General features: G+C 37.7%; 1 protein-coding gene across 5 annotated transcripts; it reads left to right on the plus strand.

Annotated features, from left to right (window-relative positions):
* Positions 1 to 1972: 1972 nt before the first annotated feature.
* Positions 1973 to 21953, plus strand: LOC112500225 (methionine S-methyltransferase-like). Of its 5 annotated transcripts, XM_025103608.1 has the most exons (13): positions 1973 to 2228; positions 3859 to 4052; positions 4172 to 4224; positions 4333 to 4378; positions 4504 to 4599; positions 5330 to 5707; positions 5799 to 6035; positions 7929 to 8063; positions 17347 to 17667; positions 17842 to 18021; positions 19081 to 20046; positions 21176 to 21486; positions 21567 to 21953. In XM_025103608.1, exons 1-12 carry the CDS (start codon positions 1982 to 1984, stop codon positions 21470 to 21472), a joined length of 3150 nt encoding a protein of 1049 aa, XP_024959376.1. In that variant the 5' UTR covers positions 1973 to 1981; the 3' UTR covers positions 21473 to 21486; positions 21567 to 21953. The 5 variants fall into 5 exon arrangements, with proteins under 5 accessions (XP_024959376.1, XP_024959373.1, XP_024959374.1 ...); XM_025103605.1 differs by having other exon boundaries at positions 4172 to 4378; XM_025103606.1 differs by having other exon boundaries at positions 4172 to 4378; positions 17350 to 17667.
* Positions 21954 to 22518: the final 565 nt, after the last annotated feature.

Raw genomic sequence — 22518 nt, forward strand, 5'->3', positions numbered from 1 at the left:
GTGGTCGATGGGCCGATGGTGGTTATATAGGACGTGAAGATGGTGGATTGTGGTGGTGGCTGCGGTTGACAATGGTGGAAGAGGTAGTTGTGGATGATATAATGAAGATAGTAGTGGTTGTGTTTTATGCTGGAGGTGAGGTGGCAATGAATGGTGGTGGTCGATGGTCGACAGTGGTTGTGGAAGAGGTTGTTGCAGTAGAGGAGTTAGAGGTGGCCAACAGTGGTAGTGGTGGTGCAATGGATGGTGGTGGTCGATGGTCGATAGTGGTTGTAGAGGTGGCAATAGACATTGGTGGTCGATGATCGACGATGGTTATGGAGGTCATGGAGGAGGTTGTTGCGGTATAGGAGTTAGAGGTAGCCAACAGTGGTAGTGTTGGTGGTAACAGGTGGTGGTGGTCGGTGATTGATGGTGGTTGTAAATGTGGCAATGGACGGTGGTAGTTGGTGGTCGACGGTGGTTGTGGAGGTGGTGAAGGAGGTTGTTGTAGTAGAGAAGGAGTTGGAGGAGGCGAATAATGGTAGTGGTGGTGGCAATAGAAAGTGGTGGTCGATGGTCGACTATGGTAGAAGTGGCAATGGAGGATGGTGGACAGTGGTTGTGGAGGTGGTGGAAGATGTTGTTGTAGTGGAAGAGGAGGTGAAGGTGGAGGTGACCGTCGGTTGTGGTGGCGGCCGAAACCAGCGGTGATGACCATTAAAACAAAGACCATATTAAAGTTATATATCAAACTAGGGTAAATTAGTAATATTTCAGTTTCTCTCTTATTTTTGTCCCATCTTGTTCGACCTATTTTGGTGGAACAAGAAAAAGTCTCTTTTATCTCATGTTGTCCCACATTGTCCCGGATTTTGTCTTCGTCTCATGTTACGCCAAATGTGAGACAGTTAGTTCTTGTTATGTTGCATGATGTGCCAAACATGGGACACTGAGTTTTGTCTCATCCTGTTATGTCACGTCCCATGTACCACAGACAGCCTTAAGGTGAGAAGTGTAAAAAGAGATCTGGACCCTTAACCACCTTTAATCTCAAACCCATTTATGAAACAGTTTGATACAAGGATTGATATGATGCATCTTGGTATATCTCATCCTAATGTGCATCCAAAGATGGAGATTCCTTCTTACGCTTTTCACCTTAACTCAGTTTCTCATAGGAACCCAACTCTATATCTATACTATATTATAAAGCATTTGATAAAAACTCTTAAAAACCACTTTATGCGTAAAATACTGTTTATTAATGCATATTACTTAAAACTCAAAATTACAAGTAAATTGTGCGTAAGTATAACTTATTAAAGCTCCATATCTGAATTCGTGTAACTAATTGCAGATAAACATAATCAAATACAGGATAAACATATCATTTTAAATATAAAAAATCTAAAATATAATTAGGATAATCATTGAGTTCTAACAGAATACTTAATTATTATCTTTATAAAATGTTATATTATTAAACCAAAAATAAATTATTTCGTTATTAAACTTAAATTAAATAATAATAAAAAATTAAAGAAATTAAAATGAGAACTTTTAACTAGTTGATTTGGTATTAAAATTGATGCATTTTTTTTTTAATTTTTATGATATCTTCAAATTTATATTTTATATAAAAATAAAGTCATTATTGCTTTCTTAAAAACACATAAAATCGTATTATAACATCGACATAAACAAATAATAAAATAGAATATTACAATCGAAATGTATATCGCTGTATTGCATGAGTACCCTTATAGTAATTATATAATGTATTAGTAGTTTTTAGTGGAAAGGATGAAAGTATACAAACATTTGATTTATAGACCACTAATGCAAAAAATAAAGAGTTGAAGAACAAAAGTTGTACATTATAGAATGGTTTAGGGACTGTATATGCAAATCTCTTTAAAATAGCGCGAAATCCATTATAATCTCGCAGCTTCTACAACGCTGTTCGACGCTATTCGAGGTCGAAGCTTTTTCTCCATCAATGGCTGCAGTGAAGGGTTTGTACGTATCGATAGAGGAATTCTTGAAGCATTGTTCACAGTCGGGTGACTCCGCCTACAGTGCATTCAGATCACTTCTGGAGCGCCTCGAGGATCCGAAGACCCGAACCGAGGCTCGGATCTTCTTCGCACATCTCAAGAAAAAGATCGAAAATGATGGAGCATCCGACCATTGTCTCGATACTTACCATTTCCTAATACAAGACGTATATCTCGGACAAAGTGAAGGTCCTTTCTGTCTCCTATGTGTGTGTGTATATATATATTAGGTGTCCGTATGTATATCACCTTTCAATTCAAGCTGTGAATGATTGCTAGTTTGTATATATTTCTAACTATATCCTTTTTCCTCTTTTTTTGGACTGAACTCCTCAATCGACGTTTGTTTAAATAACATCGACGGTTATTTGGATAGCTTTTCTCTTTTATTTTTCCAGATTTGTTGTTTTTTGTGTGTATATAGCATTTCCTGCAAAATAACGTATCGGTGGAGTTTTATGAGAGTCATCTAGGTACCTTAAATTTGATTTTAATCAAATCCTTGAACTCGCTAGTGTAAACCCGTTTTTTCTTATATAGCCGGAGTTCATGAATTTAATTAAAACTCATTTAAGATCATTTAATCGCGGTTAAAGTGATAAAAAAAAGGGTAATTGCACTTTGTAGTGCCAAAAACAAGAAGGATTTTGTTTTGTTAAAAGTAAAAAACCCGAAATATATTGAGGTGACCCCCTTGTATTGATCCCGAAAAGTATTTGTTCTTGTTAAGCTTGGCGTATGCCTATAATAGAAGTGATAAAAGGACTATTGAGTTATGATTAATAATCTAATAGATCGTATGGAAATCTAGCTTCACAGTGAGGCATGTCTCTCTGGTTCCAGTCATCTACAACGCTGACATATTTTTTCACCATAAAATCAGAAAGTGATCTTAGATTAGATGTATCTAGTCTGGGATTTGATGATATTTGTTAACCCACCCAGAAAATAACAGAAAATAACAGAAAATAACAGAAAACGAAATGGAATGATCCTTTCCTCCATTCCATATTCAGTTATTGGAAGAAGATTCCTTTTTAGATGTGCCAAGACCCAAGCTGTTTCAGAAGCATTTCTTGAAAAGCTCTAATTGTTCGATTGTTTCCTCTGTGGCCATAGGAGCTCCTGCCCTTCACAGTTCACAGAGACTTCTTTCTTGTATAAATTGCAATTGGGTGATACTTTGTTAAAGGCATAGAATTTGTTCCATAACAACTGCAGGGCTTAAAGTGGCAAGCTAATTTATCCCGAGATCCAATGTGTTACTTGTCATTATTGGGGCAGAACTCCTCTGTAGTCAATAGTTCCATCAATATTCATTCTAATTGTTTGGCATAACTCTCTTGAATCAGTGGTTCCAGTTCATATTGTCATTTCTTGGTCTTATTTTTTACATTTCCTCAGTGATAATACTTCATGTATTTGTAAGCAAAATCCCATCTTCTATCTCCAGCTTGACAAGTCAATGCTTATGACTTATTTAATTATGATCCTTGGACTATATGACAACTATGGTTTGAAGATTCTTGAAGCCAGTGCTAAATGGAAGAGATTGATCATTTTCTTAGATTAATCAATTACTCATCGATGTTTTAGCATACTTTTCATATGGCTCATGAAAAACTGTTTTAAGTTGCCTTCAAATTACTAAAATAAGCAATCCTCTGCTTTCCTTTACTTAAACCTATACAATTTTTTTTTACATTTAGTATTAAGATCTAAAAAAGCTACCAACTTGATACTCCTTATTGGTAGATGATGACGTTATGCATGCTTCGGACGAAATGTTGTTTTGCCTTAATATTTCTGCATGTTGCAGGTTACGAGAACAGAAACAAATTAACAGCGATGGTGATCCCCAGCATCTTTTTGCCTGAGGACTGGTCCTTTACATTCTATGAGGGGCTGAATAGACATCCTGACACTATCTTCAAAGACAAAATAGTTGCTGAGCTTGGTTGTGGAAATGGTTGGATATCCATAGCCATTGCTGAGAGATGGTCACCATTGAAGGTACTGATTATTCTTGTCCTGAACTTTAGAGCCCGTACCTGTGAAATGCTGATTGAAAGAGGTAGTGGTCTGCTTCTGTTCTTGCTGGTTGTTTGAGATTTTTAAACGATGTCTTACAGGTTTATGGTCTTGATATAAACCCCAGAGCAGTGAAGATTTCCTGGATAAACTTGTATTTAAATGCTTTCGATGATAATGGACAACCTGTTTATGACCAGGAGAAGAAAACTTTGCTTGACAGGGTGGAGTTTTATGAATCTGATCTACTATCTTACTGCAGAGATAATCACATAGAGCTTGAACGGATTGTCGGATGTATACCACAGGTATTTTCATGAACCAACTGTTGTTGTTCTTCCCCTTACCTGTTGAAATGCTAATCCATGTCTGGGAGCTGTAATGTTCACATCTTGCCATATACAATTAATATGTACTTTACATTCTGTTGTAGATTCTTAATCCTAATCCTGACGCAATGTCCAAGCTCATCACAGAAAATGCTAGTGAAGACTTTTTGTATTCATTAAGTAACTACTGTGCACTTCAGGTAAGTGGAATCTTGTCATTACATGTGCTGTACTTCAGAGGAGGTTTGCTTTTAGCTAGCATGGTATGTTGGCAGGCACATTTTCTCGTTTTTTGTCTTTGCAATGTTTCGGAAGTTATTCTAGAGAACTGAATTAAATCTAAGCCATGCTCCCAAACTAGTTGATTTTTGTTTCAAGGTTACTAAATAACTGAAACAACAATGTAAATCAGGAGCATGTAGTGTCGAGGCACTGTCATAGGGTCAGCTGATGCCACAAATCATTCTGGATTTTCAATTTTTTTTTTAATTTCTATTTGTTTGTGTTGATTAGTGACAGGTTACAAAAATGAGAATTTAACAACCAAATATTGCCTTCCTTAACGGCTTAACCACAACATTAAAGGTGTCAAGAAATGTCAAGGAACACTAATGCAGTAGCGAAAATTTCCTGGATGTGATTGCCGCCTTTTTGTCTTTTCTTTTTTATTATTGTTTCTTTTGGAGGGCAGTACTCTTGGTGTTCTCATGGGGCTTCATGCCAGCTTTACTCCTGCTCATTGCAGATCCCTTTATAGAATTTTAATTCATAAACAATGTTTTTACTGCATCCTTCTTTTCTTGATTCTATGCTTATAGCTTCTCCAACAAATTGATGTACCACCACTCTCTTGTCTCACTGTTGCCTCTTCGAAAGATGGTTGTTGGCTTGTTGCAATGTATCAACTCAGTTTTGCAATTGTGTACATAGGGTTTTGTTGAGGATCAGTTTGGGTTAGGTCTCATTGCGAGGGCAGTTGAAGAAGGAATTGATGTCATCAAGCCTATGGGAATCATGATTTTCAATATGGGAGGTCGTCCAGGGCAAGCTGTTTGTAAACGGTTATTTCAACGCCGTGGTCTTCTTGTCACAAAGCTCTGGCAAACTAAAATTCTTCAGGCTGCTGACACAGACATTTCAGCTTTAGTTGAAATTGAAAAGAATAATCCACATCGTTTTGAGTTCTTCATGGGACTTGTTGGTGATCAGCCAATCTGTGCTAGGACAGCATGGGCTTTTGGAAAGGCTGGTGGACGTATTTCTCATGCTTTATCGGTTTACAGCTGTCAGCTTCGACAACCGAATCAGGTTCTTGCAATAAAAGCACAAAAGTTTTGTTGAAAACTCAACATAGTACAATCTGAAATTTGATCAAATACTGAACCAACTAAACTGATAGGTTAAAAAAATCTTCGAGTTCCTCAAAAATGGTTTTCACGATATCAGCAATTCCTTAGATTTATCGTTTGAAGACGATTCTGTTGCCGATGAGAAGATTCCTTTTCTAGCATATCTTGCTAGTGTTTTGAAAGACAATTCGCACTTCCAGTATGAGCCTCCATCTGGAAGTAAAAGGTTCCGTAACCTTATTGCAGGCTTCATGAAAACATACCACCATGTACCAATTACTGCTGGTGTAAGAAGTCTTCCTTTCTAATATTTGTCTGAGAGTAAACTATGATTTTCGTCGCTGTGGTTTGGTATTTATAATGATTTTCGTCTCTATGGTTTGGTATTTATAACGATTGTCGTCCCTGTGGTTTGGTATTTTTAACGATTTTCGTCCCCGTGGTTTGAAAACTACTTTTTTCGTACCTCAAACTAGCTAAAAAAATCTGTTAAATGTGGGACATTTTGGTCTTTTTACCAATTTTCTAAATTTTCATTAAAAAATAAATAACAATATATAATATCATATTTACATTTATTTTAACATTATATGTTTTATTTATATATAATTATGTATTGGAATATATATATATATATATATATACACACAAACTTCGGCTATCATCTCGCAGCATCATTATCATTGTTGGCCCGTTTCCTTTCGGCGACCACCATCGCCGGCTAGCCAGGCTGGACTCTCCTGCGTCGACCTCATCCTCCCTTCTCCCCTCTATATCTGGAACACTAGCACCACCTTCATATCCAACGACTCCCCTGCGTGAAGTTCAATTTTGAGGTTTATGAGTGAAGTTCAAGAACAAAACAAACCACCATCCCCTTGTTTATCTGGTACGATGCGATCTTTTGGTGGCAATATGGAAGAACACAAGTCAAGAGAGAGTGAATAGAGGGAGAGAAAAGACAGCGTTGGAAGGAGATCGATAGGAGGAAACCTTCGGGGCATGATCGATAGTATAGGGACGAAATAAAATGCAAACCACAGTGACGAAAAAAGCAATTCCTAAATCAGAGGGACGGAATTTGTTATAAACACCAAACCACAAGGATGAAAATTATAGTTTACTCCGTCTAAACTATCTGCTGCATGACTATTGCATAATCTATTGTTGGCATTTGGTTGATCAAGATCTTGTCTTTTCTCTTTGCTAGTATTTTTATGGCATAATTATTGTGAGTTATTAAATCACTACAAGTTGTAAGCCTTTTAATCCCAAACTATTTGGGTTAGGCCAAGCATTAGATCCATAAGAAATTACCAAAGCGGGGATTGGTCAATTTTTTTGGTTCAAGAAAAACAACCTTCCATGCTCCTTTGACTAAGGCCAATGGCTTGTATGTTTTCAGAAATTTTTAATCTTCAGAAAAACTAAGGAGCAATGCCTAAACTGCAATTAACTACCCAAAAGATGTCCATTAGCTGAAAATCTGAAAATGATGTAATTTCTTTTTTGTACTGGAACTACATAGCTGTGTGAGAACTGCTTTATGAAGAATGCATTAGCATAGGTTTTATGCTTTAAGAATCTCCCAGAAATATAGAAACTCCACGGCTGAACTAACAAAATAGAATGAGCTAGAAATCTGAGATCTGAATGATTAATTTTTTTCTTGAAAAGCTAGGACCTTGATAGAACACCTCTATTCCTTTTGCTACACTCTACAAAAGTTGCTATTGTGTTGACCACTGGTTTGGTTCTAGACTCCATATGTAGACTTTAAATTATAAGATAAGAAAAACCATGCCTTAGTTAAAGTTCTTTTATCTAATTCAATGAGAAGTGTCATGAATGAGTACCTTATCTGATGGGTATCTTAAATAAATAAAGTTGGCAGGGTAGAAGAATTATGCTTTTAAACATCATTGATCCATATTCTTTTAAATGATTTATCTTACAGTTGTTCGTGGAAAATATTTTGCTTGCTTGACTCTGTTATTCTCAATCATTCTGCAAGTATGTTTTTCCTTCGATGGCTATGGCAATGAGAATGCTCAACAGTTTTTATATTTTTTCCTTTTAAGCATCACCGCCCCAGCTTGTTTGTGAAATAGTTTATTTTGTAGCCTTTTGTGACAAATAAGTTGCATTTCTGACTTGATTATTCTTAACCATCCTGCAAGAATGTCGTCGTTTTTCCATCAAGGGCTACAGCAATTGAGAATGCACTGCAATTGTTCGCTCCACGTCTTGCCATTGTTGACGATCATCTAAGCCGACACCTACCCAAGGAATGGTTAACATCCCTTGAAATGGAGGTATGATAAGACATTGCATTGGAGTTTTTACTTGCACATAATTAGAAAAGATTGCATTTAACAGTTTTAGGAGCTTTCGAAATTCATCTTAGCTTTTAACTGTTTACTAAGTTCGACGTTGGTTATTATACAACCCTTTACATTTGTACAACCAATACAACCCAATCTCAACCGTCCATTTAATTTGATGAATATGTGATTTCATAGAAGTTTTGATTGTTTCCTAATATAAAGTATTGATCATAATTAATGAACCATATTCATCTTCCATAAATATTTAAATCATAATAAATAAACTCTCATCATTTCCATAAATATTTCAATTTATTGGGTTGCATTGGTTGTACAAATGCGATGGGTTGTATTTGAAACAAACTCTACGAAGTTCATTGTTTTATTGTTTGTAAATTATAAAATTTCATCAGTCAAGTCAAAACCATCTACAGTTTTTCTTATGATATCACCTATGAGTTCAAACTTGGTGTCATGATGTAATTAAATGAAGGCGAAAAAGTGCTTTTTGTGCTTTTTATATATCAAAATGGTACATTAGAGCCTCTATTTATAGTACAAACTAGGAATCAAATCTTCTGAAATTATGGCCTAGAAATCGAGATAGAGATCACTCAATCCTAGATAAACTAGGAAAGAAATAATCCTATTATAAACCATATTTCCAACCATAAATTCAGGACTTCAACACTCCCCCTCAAGTTGGATTGTGTATTAATCATCTCCGACTTGCTTAACAAATCATCGAATTATGGTCTTGCAAGTCCTTTGGTGAACATATATGCCTATCTAAATGTCTATCCATTTCTACATGCTTGGTTTGGCTGCATTGGATAAAGATTGAGAGATATATTAGTTGTTGCTTTGTTATCAGAGTAGTGCTTGATTGGGGCTTCTATTGTTACTTGAAGTTCTTCTAGGAGTTTCCTTTGCCAAAGAGCTTCACAAATTCTTGAGCCGCCGCTCTAAACTATACTGTTATACCCTGAGGTCAGCAAGTTTATAAGTGCGGTCAATAAGTTAATAGAAGGGAGTAATATAAATAGGGAAGGGGGTTAAACGACAAGGTATTATGTTTTGTAATCAGTTAGGTGAAAACCTTTGGGAGAGAACTGGTCTCTCGAAAGCCAAGAATCAATTATAATCCTTTGATTTTCATATTAATATGATGAATGTTCATACCTTCATATCAGAGCAAGAGATCTTGAGTATGCTGTCAACAACCAAAAAAATGTTGGAAACCCTCAGTTCAATGAAAATCGAATTTGAGTTCGATAAAAGACAAACTGCGGACGTTGAAGAAAGAGGAGAGGGAAGATTATGAAGAAGATGAGATATATGGTGATGAAGACGAGGATGATAAGGAATTACAGAGAGAACAAACAATGGAGTCATGAGGGAAAGAAGTGGGTTACTCGATGGTCATCCCGAGCCATTGTCGCAACCCTCGCCACCAGCATCACTACCATCTTCGCGGTCTTCATTGCCATCATTATTTTCTCCACCATCACTGTTTCCTTTGCCATCATCGCCATCTCCACCATCGTATAAGTCGGGATTAACGGTGTTCCACCTTCGAGGGTAGCCAAGTCCAGAAACAAGATATTAATTGCTGGAAAGCCCATTTTAATCCTTCTATGGCTGAAACTAATCCAAATTATATGATCTAGCCTAAAATCATTTCAGGGATTGTTGTTTGGCCCAAGCCCATGATGGACTTAAACCGGTCCATCAATTCCACATCTATTTGCCTGACAACGACGAGAAATCGATTTTGGTTGGTTGATCTCCATCTGACACTGCCTCCGCCGCTGCTACCACCCCCTCTGCCACTATTACCACCCTAACCGCTGCCACCATTACCACCCTAACCACTGCCACCATTATCGCCACGGTGACTTGTGATCCAATCGATATTCCTTCTCACCTAGGATGTTGGTGAAATTGATGTCGAGTTACAGAGTGTTGCAGTTCTTGCAGAATGGGTATAACCTCGTGCAAGACCGCACATGCTTTGGATAAAACAAACTACCTTGTAACCTTGTGCAAGATTGCACATGCTTTCGAGAAAACTAACTACCAAAATTATGACTTGTATTGGAAGAAATTTGAAGAAGTACCATTTTTCATATTAGATTACTGCTGACCTTCTAGCCATGAACAAGGTGATGATGGTTCTGCTCGGCCTGGTTTTGAAAGGAAAAGGGGGCTTGTTGGCTGACCAATTTGTGGTTAGGGAGTCTAGAGATAGGCGCAAAAGTATTGGTGAGTGTAGCTTGAAGTTGAATTGGAAGGGTTCGTCTTTTCTTGAAGCTAATTGGGAAGATTATGTTATGGGGCCTGAACAATTCACTTTCTTCTTCTTCCGCGGTCTTGCATTAGAAAGATATGGTAGTTGGTTACACATGAGGGAGACACGGACTTCACAAATTGGTGCAAGAATGCAGGTGATAGATTCCTTGGAACAATATCTGCAAATATCCCGTTTTCAATCACAGTAGTGTATCAGTTCCTTTCCTTTTTCTTTCCACCTTGAGGACTCAAGGTGAATGTTGGGGGGTGGGTATTGTTATACTCTAGGGTCAACAAGTTTATAAATGCGGTCAATGAGTCAATAGATGGGAGTAGTATAAATAGGGAAGGGGGTTAGACGAAAGGGTATTCTGTTTTGTAGTCAGTTAGGTGAAAACCTTTGGGAGAGACCTGGCCTCTTAAAGCCAAGATCGATTGTAATCCTTTGATTTGATATTAATATAAGAATGGTTCATCATATACTTCTAGCCACCACACTTTGTTTTTTGCGGCTCCATGTCACGAGATTCCCCCGTACTAACGTGTAGTATCCAGAAGTAGATCTCCTATCTTCGATTGACCCTGCCCAATTTGCATCTGTTTAGGTTTTTATCACTTCACCGTTAGCTTTCTTTGATCCTCTATCTACATTTGTATACATTTTTATGACTTCGAAACCATTCTTGTTGAAGTATAATTCTCTTCCACGTGATGCTTAATGTACCTAAGTATCTTGTATGCTTCCATGTGAGTTGCTTTCGGTCACTGCATGTGTTGACTAACCATACTCACTACAAACGCAATTTCAGGCCAAACCTTTGACGAGTATATCAGTTTGTCCACTAGTCTTTGATACAAGTCCTTATCGACCATCTTGTTATTGTCTATGTATCTCTTCCCATCTTCAATCGGAATATCACTTGGTTTGCATCCATGCGTACCTATTTTTGAGAAGATCAAGAACATATTTTATTTGTGAAACACATTCTTTTCTTGGTTTTTAAAACTTCCATGTCCAAAAAATACTTTATTTGTCCCAAATTATTTACTTAAATTATGCAGCAAGAATGTTTTTGAACCTCTCCATTTCAGTTAGATTGTCATCGGTGAGGATTATATCATCCACATAAATTATCAGTATCATCGTTTTTCCATCTTGGATTTTGAAGAAAATAGTATGATCACACCGACTTTGTGAGTAACCTTGATCCTATAGTATGAGTTGAGTGACTGTGAGTAACCTTGATTCTTTATTACTTTAGCAAACCTGTTGAACCATGCCTTCTTTGTTGTCGATTTACTCTTGACTGTTGATTTTTTCTCTGCCTTCCCTTTGTTTCCTAACAAAATCTTGGAATCTTGGAAATGAGGCATTGAGATGGGGTCAGAGTTTCATTTCTTGACGGGTTCATCGACCTTACTTGGATTGGTGACTTCTGGAGCGCATCTTCTTGTACTTCGTGTTCTTTGAGCATTTGTTTCACAACTCGAACATTTTCTTTCATGAAACTTAACTCTGATTGCGCCGATCTTAGATCTCCCACAATCTTTAAAAAATTGGCGAGCAAAATCTTGGTCATCTCCAAGATCGACTAATCTGATACCATTTGTTACAAACTGCTACAGATTATCAACAAAACTAGGGTAAACTTTGATTATTCACTCATAGCCGAATGATTATGAGTCACTCTGGCTTCCGAGAGGCTGAGAACGCTCCTAAGGGTTACACCCAACTGATTACAAAATTGATACCTAATTGATCTCAACCCTCCTTCTATTTATACTTCTAACAACCAACTTACCTCACTTATTGACTAATTGACCGGCCCACTATCATCCCTGCTATCTATATGTGTAACAGAGACTCAATTATGCAAGGATCTATCACGGTGGTTGATTCTCTTGGTGCATTGGAAGTGAGGTTATCTTGACATTTTGATTTTTGGACTTCTTGAGTACACTGATAACTCCATGATTTGTCGTGTTTCTACATACCCCCCTTGTGTTCAAGTATCCCTTTGTACATGGCACATTAGAATGAGAGGAGTGGGTGGTGTTTAGTTTAGACTCGAGAGGTAAGATAAGTTCAAAATCCACAAAATAATCTCATTTGAGATCTCCTTCTAAAGAGAAGTTTTTTTTTTTGAAAGAATGGTGTGTTTTCAAAGAATATAACATCAATGCTAACAAATACCTTTGTGTGGAAAGATCGAAGCATTTGTAGCCCTTTTGTGTAGGAGAATAGCCAATGAGAGAACACTTAGTCGCTCGAGGATCTAGTTTGCTTCATGTTGGGAGTGGATGTGAACAAATGTTGTACAACCAAGTACCTTAGGAGGTAGAGTTTAGGGTAGTCGTCAAGTGGGAAGGCCTTTTTCAGAGTATCGAATGGAGTTTCAAACGAGAGGACTCGAGCGGACATTCTATTTATAAGATAGGAAGAAGTTAAGATGGCATCTCCCCAAAACATTTTTGGCATATTGGCTGTAAATATCAATATGCAGGCAAGTAGGTGTTTATTTTTTCGCTCAACTACACCATTTTGTTGGGGAGCGTAAACACATTAACTTTGATTAATTATGCCATGTCTCCTTAGGAATTCTCCTAGGCTAGTATTAAAATACTTATGTTGTTTGTTCCTAACTTGTGGATTTTTGTTTGGAACCATGTATGAATGGAGTAAAAGTTCATAAATACTTCACGACATTAGTTTTGTCTTTCAAGAGGTAAACCCAAGAAACACAAGTATAATTGGCGATAAAGGAAACAAACCATCTCGTTTGTATTCATGTAGAAGTATAAGGACCCTATAGGTCACTGTGAATCGTAGTTAACGGTTTGGAAGGTTGTTATTTAGATTTTCTAAATGAGGAACGTTGATGTTCAACAAGTTGACAGATATCTCATTGAAGGGTAGGAGTAATTTTTTGACATGATGATGAGCATTGGACTAATTTGAGGGATACAGAACTGTATGAGACATCAATTGAATGTCTACAATAGCGTTTCTGGCTTTCAAGAGGCCATATTCTCTCCCAAGGCTCTCGCCGAAACAGACTTACAAACTGATCGATACCCTCCCACACTCGCCGTTCTTGTTTATATACTTCTACTGCTGCTTTACACACTTGTACTAATGTTTTACCTACTTTACATTCCTACTATAGCTGATCCTATTTGACTTCCCAAGTAAACCGGCCTCATGTATCGACTAGTCGATACCCGAGGTATAACAATACCCGACCCCCAAACTTTCACCTTGTCCTCAAGGTGGGAAGAAATGAAAAAAATCGATTAAAACTCTTTACATCAACAAAGAGTGGCAGTGGTGGTGATAGAGGTGGCGACGATTCCCGATGAACGTCAGCCAACCAGCCTTCCCTTTTGATCAACAAAGTTAAAAAGTAATTGAGTGTGAAATTATCCATCGACGCCTCAACTTTTTGTCCTCTGGTTTCACTTGCCACCGCTATTTTCTTTGGTATAGACAATCCTACGATTGAATTCAACGATACTTTGACCTCCGATTCCATAATATCTTTGACCCATATTGCTGCTCGTTCCACCCTTTTGCATCTCCTTCCTTTTCAGATTCTTGAACCATCGGCACATTAACTTCCTTTTTCTTGCATTTATGCCTGGGTATGTACTTTTCTTCACATTGATAATATAGTCCTTGAGCTAGGCATTGTTGTAACTCATTGACAGATAACATTTTGTATACTGACTGCCTCACCACCATCCTAATCAGCCTCAATGATGTCGGTAAACCCACCCTTGCTGTTACCTTTATGCTACTCAAAAAATCAGATTTCTTTGACTGGTTCAACTCATTATTTTTTTTCTTCCATTTATAGTGCCAATTCACTATTCAATGGATTCCAAGATTCCCTTACATCTGTGTTTCCATGTAATAACCCTATTGTGAAACCCATATCAGCTTCCAAGTCACCCAAGCCACTATCTTGTGTTTTACATTCACTTGTATTCTCTGCAACTTTTTTGGTGACCGACCCATTATTCATTTTATTCTCATGATTCATTTCATCCGTTTCCACCACCAATTCCATTGCCCCTACCCCGTTCATCGGCGATAACTGCCGTACTTCAGCCCTAGTTAGTTGTTTCAAACCATTGCTATATTGATTTAAGGAAACTTCTTTTAAAACTCCATCCTGCGGATCCCAACTTCACCGATTTCTTTGAGTAGTCAGATACGGACTCCTCTTGCCTTGCCACAAGTAATTGACGGCACCAGTTTCCCCTGCGTGGCGGCCTGAATTGTCGTAACATCATCATTTTCAACTCATCCCATTTCTTAAACGGTTGATATCGGTTTTCCCACTGGAACCATCATAGAGCCTCACCCTCGAAGCAGAATCGGCAATCTTGATCTGCTCCTCTTTTAACCAATTCAACTTGAAGCAACTCTCAGTAAGCACCACCTAACCATCAGAAACCCATCCCCCGAATGATGGTTTATCCAATCTTCTTCCCTGAATCACAAAACCCCACCGGGTCCCCGTCGTCTTCTCCTGCACAATCTGCAACTTCTCTTCCTTCGTCTGCAGCGACTTCTTCTTGAATCCCGTTTCCTGCATCTCGAGTAACAGATCCATCTGCTTCATTACAACTTTGTACATCTTCTTTTAGGGAACTGAGTTTGGTCTGCATCGTCCCTAAAGTGCCCTTGATTTTGTCGATTCTTGATGAAACGCCCTCCATTTTGTCGATTCTTGATGAAACGCTGATCGTCTTCCCTCAGATCGTACTGCTCTGATTCCAGTTGATGAACGTTGGACTAATTTGAGGGATATAGAACTGTATTAGACATCAATGGAATGTTTACAATAGGGTTTCTGGCACCAGATTCTCTCCCAAGGCTCTCGCCCAAAACAGACTTGCAAACTGATCGATACCCTCCCACACTCACCGCTTCTTATTTATATACTTCTACTACTGCATTACACACTTATGCTAATGTTTTGCCTACCTGTACATTCATACTATAGCTGACCCTATTTGACTTCCTAAGTAAACCAACCTCATGGATTGACTAGTCAATACCCAGGGTATAACACATGAATAGAAGGAAATAAATGTCTCCAGTGCTAGAAATTACGATGACCCATTCTAAAATGCCATAACATTATTTCACCATCTACAAGGAAATTCGAAATCACAAATTGTAGTTTGCAGCGCTATTCGCCTCAGCCTCGTCATAATAGTCGACCCCCTTGTGTTTTCTAGCATTGCCAATCATCTTCCCTGATGACAGGTCTGAGAAATACTGTGAGCGGGAACCAACTTAGCTGAGTAGCTGGAATCTTTTGTGAGTTGGCTAATAGATAACAAATTACAGGATAGGTTACGAACATGGAGGACTGATTCTAGAGTTACATAATCTGAATTTTTCACAATTCCTTTTCCTACCACTGTTTACAAGGTTCCATCTGCCATCTTTACTTTGATATTGCCAGCACAAGGAACATATGTTGTGATGAGCACTGGTCATATGATCTAATGCATAGTGCTCAGGGCTTGCGAGAAGTTACCTTTATGTATCAGGTTACCAATTGACACAGTATTAGACGACTCACCAATATTTTGGAAACCGGAGAACATCTTATAAAATTGTTCTAGCTATTCTGAATTGTTTGCACCTATCTTCTTCTCGTCTAACCTCTAAGAAGACTTCATGGGTCGAGGGCAACAGTCTTCAGCTAAGAATATTTACCCTCACCTCGTCGAGTTCACGGTTGAGTCCAACCAAGAATCTAAAAACTCTCTTGTTTTCCAGCCTTTTCTTGAAGTGAATTCTGTCACTGAAGCACTCCCACTCTTCTTCAGAACTCGAGTCCAATTCTTGCCACAAAGCCTTCATCTCTCTATAGAATTCAGGCACATCTTGTTCTTCTTGCTTCATCTGCCACAACCGAGTCTTTATCTCAAATATCTGCGAAAAGTTCTCAGATGAGAGTATGTTTCTCGAACAGCTTCCACATTTCTTCTTTTGTTGGAAGTACATATAAGTTTTATCGATTGAGGGTTTAATCGAGTTGGCTAACCACGTAGTGACCATTGAATTTTCTGATTTCCACTTCTGCAAAGATGCATTTGTGGATGATGGTTTCCATGTTTCACTGATGATGTAGCCTAATTTTCCATTTTCATCAATAACCAATTTAATTGATTGAGCCCACTCTAGAAAATTACTCCCATTATCCTTAAGGTGTGCATGTAGTCTTCATTCCTCTGCAGAAAAGTTTGGGACCAATTACTCTGCACATAGTCCAAAACATAAATGATATTAATATTATAATCCTCAATTTAGTTAGTTGTCAAAATCAGAGTAGATCTACTGAGTCCATTAAATGCACCATTCTTTTCTTTTTTGATGGAGAAAGAAAGGATTATGAAGAGAGAGAATGACAACATGCATGAGATGGTTTGACCATCTCAGATGATTGGAAAAGGAGCTTTGTATCAAGAGGAGGTCATCAGGATATGTGGAGTTGGCCAAGATTGCATGGGGAAGTAGTGAAAAGAGATCGAGTGGAATACCCCATAGGCTTTGGCCTTCCCATAGGGGTGTGTGAATTGATGTTATTCATGTCTGAAAGCTAGAGGATCTACCGTGTTTTTTATTTTTTCCCCGGTAAGTGAAACTGTATTTAGTTGAGATTGTTTTGATTATTAGCATTCGTATCAGAAAAAAATCTAGTAGAATGTTTTCAAGGATTATTCATCACATTAACTGCTATGGTGGCATCCTTCTGCATGAGTTGCCTCTACCCATGTAAAAGAGTGCTTAAAGGATTCTTATATTCATTTTAATATTTTTAGCTTCTGGTATACATTATATTGTCATGATCCTTTACTCGGTTATGTGGAAAACTGTTTTTGAATCAACTTTCATGGTTTAGTTACCGTATTGTTTCCGTAAAAACTTTATCAGTGTTCTTGATTTACATTTCAGCAGAACATCAATAATAAGTCGTCAACAAATGGAATCACCGTAATAGAAGCACCCCGCCAGTCAGATCTGATGATAGAGCTGATAAAAAAATTAAGGCCACAAGTGGTAGTTACTGGGATGGCTCAGTTTGAGGCTGTTACTAGTTCTGCTTTTGAGCACATCTTAAGTACTACAAGGGAAATTGGATCTCGTCTCTTTATAGATATATCACACCAATTTGAGCTTTCCAGCCTCCCCAATTCGAATGGGGTCCTGAAATATCTTGCTAGAACTCCACTGCCTTCGCATGTAGCAGTTATCTGTGGGTTATTGAAAAATCAGGTAATTCGTTTTCTGTGGTCAACAATATTCTAGTTAAATGTGATGAGCATCCATCACTGTGCAGTTGTGGGCTATCTAGAAGCTGAGGAATTGACATCTGGTCAATATTCAGTCAGTTTAGTCATTTACTTACCATCATAACGTATAATTATTGTAGCCAAACTCTTTTTCCAGGTTTATACAGATCTTGAAGTAGCGTTTGTGATATCAGAAGAGCAAATCATTTGTGATGCATTGTCTAAGAGTGTGGAGCTATTACAAGGAAATACTGCCCTGATTAGCCAATATTATTATGGTTGCATTTTCCATGAGCTTCTGTCCTTTCAGCTTCCTGATCGACATCAACCTGCAGAGGTTACTTTTTTTACTTGAAGCATTAAACTAATTATGGCTTGCATGTTATACATCTGCAAAACACTGCTTCAGGGCCAGCCTAGTCCAATGGCAGCCCATGCAAAGGCCCAGGGCAGCAACAGCCCATGTCCAAGGGTAGTATTTATGAACAGCTATAAAAGAAAACAGAAAAATAAATAATATGCACCATGAAGCGACAGATCTGTTTACAAAGCTGGCATTCTACCACTAAGCTATAGTGGATCACATTGTGTTAAGGCAGTATAAGTTATTTAAATTCTGTTGTGATACTATTGAAATCTTTCAAGAACTATTCATGTTGCCACCATAGCAAGAGCATCAATCCTTTTGCTAGCCGGTTGATAAGAACTTGTTTTGTTCAAACTAATTTTCATCCAAAATAAACATAAACACTCATATAAAAAATTAATAAGAAGAATAAATTAGTCATGAAGTTTAATAATAAAGAAAATCTTAATTAAAAAGTTGAAATATCATTTAATAGTTATATCAATCATTTATTAAAATATTTAACCAAAGATTAAGTGTCAACTATGGAGATAATTGATGTTTTTGCTTCAAGAATGCACAAAGACATCATTTTAGGCGTTGTATGTTCATGTTTTGTTGTTTGGGGTTTTGGTTTATAACCCTCCCCCCAGGTTGTATCATTTCATTTAATTTAATACTAACCGGCATGTCTTCTGTTTCTGTCTTTTTTTTTTTATCTAATTGGACCTGCCTCTTAGGTTGCTATTTGTAGTGCCAGTTGTGGTATGGGAGCATTGAGCAGGATTGCTAAAGTCAAAACATATTTTTCAAGGGAATCTACATGTTGTAGCAAATAAGTTACTTAAAAAACTTGCAAATATTATTTGTTTTGCCTTAAATGTGCATATCTATTCAGTACATGAAACTCAAAATAAAGCAACATCGTAGCTTTTTGGTCATTTGGATGCTATTAGATAAAGCTTCTTGGGTGTTGCAACATATATTATCTGCCTTTTGTCTTTCTGGAGAATAAGTACAATTTTGACTCCTATTATTTATCTTCTTCAGAGAGAAGCTGAGAATGCAAAATGCAGTGAGATGATAGGATTTTCAAGCTCAGCCATCTCAGTTCTTAGCAATGCAGAGTTCTCTCTGAGAGAAACAGACAACTCTTCCCTTATTCACATGGATGTGGATCAAATCTTTTTGCCTACACCAACTGCAGTTAAGGCTGCCATCTTTGAAAGTTTTGCAAGACAGAACGTGACAGAGTCTGAATGTGATGTGACACCCAGCCTCAAAAAATTTATCAAGACCGCATATGGCTTGTCAACTGATAACAACACAGAATTTATATATGCAGACTCTCCGCTTTCTATTTTCAGCAAATTGGTCCTTTGCTGCATCCAAGGAGGAGGAAGTCTCTGCTTTCCAGCTGCTTCAAATGGGAATTATGTCTCAACTGCCAAATTTCTAAATGCAAAAATTGTGCAAATCCATACCATATCCGATGAAGGTTTCAAGCTGACAGAAAAACATCTTAGTAGTGTATTGGAGACTGTTAGTAAACCATGGGTCTATATTTCTGGTCCAACAATAAGCCCTACAGGTTTGATTTACAGCAATGAAGAGATGGAAAGTATCCTGAATGTTTGTGCTAAATATGGAGCAAAGGTCATCATTGATACTTCATTCTCCGGGGTGGAGTTTAACTCAAAGGGATGGAACGGCTGGAATTTGGAGGGAAGTTTAGCAAAATTAACTTCTGGAAAGTCAACTTTCTCTGTGTGTCTGCTTGGAGGGTTGTTCTTCAAGATGCTTACAGGAGGGCTGACATTTGGGTTTCTTGTTCTAAACCAGCGATTCTTGGTTGATGCATTTAACATCTTCTCAGGGCTAAACAAACCTCATAGTACTATCAGATATACTGCAAAGAAGTTGCTGGATCTTAGAGAGCAGAAACCAGGTGAACTATTGGCCACTACTGAAGAACAGGGGAAACTGCTCGGTGGTAGACATAAACAGTTGAAAGCGGTAATCATTCACATTAGCAAATTGGTTTTCATGCACCATATTTTATCTGCCCATTGCTCATAAACAAACACCTGCTTATTCCTGCCATACATGGAATTAAACAATTGGTTAATTACATAGTTGGAAGGTGGGCAAATGCACAGAAGTTTGGTTCCTATTTGTAACAAATATTTTCTCAAGCAATGTAATGAAGTTACAAAATTTTCTATATTGTACCTGTTTTGAATGGTAGCCGATAACATGTTGATCTTGTAACATCCGATGCCGTGGATGTCAAGTTTATCGTCCCCTTTTCCGTGAACTTTTTGTAAACATTTCCAAAAGCTTTTGTAAACAAGTATCTACGTCACCAAATGTTTCAAAATCAGCAGGTTACCGCCGAAATGGGTAGAAAATAGGAATTTGAAACTTTGTTACATCGATTGAAAAGAAAAAGTATGTGTTACACTAAAATCAAACTTTGTTGCATTTTGATGCCTTTTTTCCTTGGAATGGTGATGAGTGTATCCTAAAGGGAAGTAGTGATGATGTTTTTCTTGTGATTATGTTTTTTGCATTGCATGTTGTCTGAACTTTGGCAGAATTGACTAACCAATCAGCCTTTTTGGTTGAATTGGATCACGCCACTATTTTTGGATGGCATCAAGTATGAGAAGGACGATATAGTATTTTAGACATTTGATTAGTAAGTTAAATGATACACTTGCACCATATTCTCACAAAATGTGACTTTTTTCATGGCATAGAGGAAGTATAGAAAGTAAGAATCTCTCTCATGAACAGAATGTATGCATCATGATTGTGTGCACAAATAACGATGCAATTGATGCTTTCCACATTGCATATACTTTGTATGTTTTAAATCTCCATCAGATATGAACATATCACATTGAATGCAGAAGCTAATATTAGTTTACCGTGATGATCCATATGGTCTTTTTACAAGTTGGAGGTCTTAACAAAAACAACCACTTTACTGTCTGGGGTAGAGGACATGTCTGCGTACATCCCCCAAGACCCCACCTACGGGTGGTATATATTGGGCTCATTTTGTTTGGCTTTTATTCATATCGAGTAGAAAATATGATTTAACTTCACTTTGATCTTGTTTTGCACGTATGGTGACTAGACTCTTGAGCGTTGTGGGTGGGAAGTACTTGAAGCTCATGCAGGTGTTTCTGTAATTGCAAAACCATCTACTTATATGGGAAAGAGATTTGAGCTGAAAAAAGATGGTTCTACTTGGAAAGCCAATCTCAATGACTCGAACATCAGAGAAGCAATGTTTAGAGCCACAGGTCTTTGCATCAACGGAGCTTCTTGGATTGGAATTCCAGGCTATTGTCGTTTTACTTTAGCGCTGGAAGATACTGATTTTGATCGTGCTTTAGAATGCATTGCCAAATTCAAGAAACTTGTCGAGTAACTGAAATGCTTTAGGTTTGATGGCACCTTTTGGTCTTCATTTTGTTTTCATGGCTTCAGTGCCACCAAATAACCTACTTATTGTTGCTGAACAGGTGAAGAGTGGTCATCACTGGCTTGTCCACAAGTTGTTCGTGTCGATTGAGGTATGTGCTTTTGACCAAACCTCTGTAAACTTAGGTGGTTCATCTGAATCTTTGATTTAGTAATTGGGTTGTATTGTAAAACAAGCCAAACAAAATTGGTGGGGCCTATCAGAAGTTTGGAACTTAGGGGCGTTTACCTAATGTTTACAGGGTAAGATTCTTGGTTCTTCCTATGCTCTCAGGTAATTGACCCAGTAAGCGCTTACTCGGTAAATGTTTGGTAAACGGCCCCTTTAGCCTCTATAATGCTTAATGTTGTATGATGCGAGTCTCATTGCTAACATGTGTGCCTTCTCAAGAGCAAGATAGAAAAGCATGTTCATTTGGGGTTGAAAACCTGTATGGAAAAAGGTGATGAGCCAATGTAGAGATGCACAAAGACCATCATTGGTTTGAAAACTAGGACCAATTTAGGCTTAGACGATCCTAACCTCTCTTGATCAAACCCTATTTTGTTTTGTGTTTCTTAAGTTCATTGTTTTGTGGAAGCAAGTCAAAAGCTCACCTTCACAAATTAGTCTTTGACCGGTCCTTAACCAATGGTTGGTCTGAAAATCACTTAGTCGAGTAGTAGGTGATTCGAGCTCGACTTGAAAAAGTAATATCATGCTTGAGCTCGACTCGAGCTTGAATAACATTTTCAAAATCAAGCTCGAGCTCGAGTTAAAAAAAAATTCAATGCTCAAGCTTGAATACTTTTCTCAATGTTTGAGCTTGGGAGATCGAATTCTATGTCGATTAATTTGTTTATTTGCTCAGACTCGATAATGTTTATATTATGATTTTATAGTTTATAAACATATAAATATGTTTGGCTTGAAAAAGTATACGTCTAAATGGCTCGATTTGACTCAACGTTCAATCGAGCTTTTGAGCAGTCGAGTTGAACATTAATGTTATG

This window comes from Cynara cardunculus (genome assembly GCF_001531365.2).
Source record: "Cynara cardunculus var. scolymus isolate 2C chromosome LG 17, CcrdV1, whole genome shotgun sequence".
NCBI classification, from domain to species: domain Eukaryota; kingdom Viridiplantae; phylum Streptophyta; class Magnoliopsida; order Asterales; family Asteraceae; genus Cynara; species Cynara cardunculus.

Bases quoted from the DNA above. Each gene is read 5' to 3' on its own strand.
- LOC112500225 (XM_025103605.1), top strand. From the start codon at position 1,982: ATGGCTGCAGTGAAGGGTTTGTACGTATCGATAGAGGAATTCTTGAAG. The intron at 6,036-7,928 runs GTAAGAAGTCTT...CCATCCTGCAAG, and splicing joins ATGTACCAATTACTGCTGGT to AATGTCGTCGTTTTTCCATC. The intron at 17,668-17,841 runs GTAATTCGTTTT...CTCTTTTTCCAG, and splicing joins GTGGGTTATTGAAAAATCAG to GTTTATACAGATCTTGAAGT.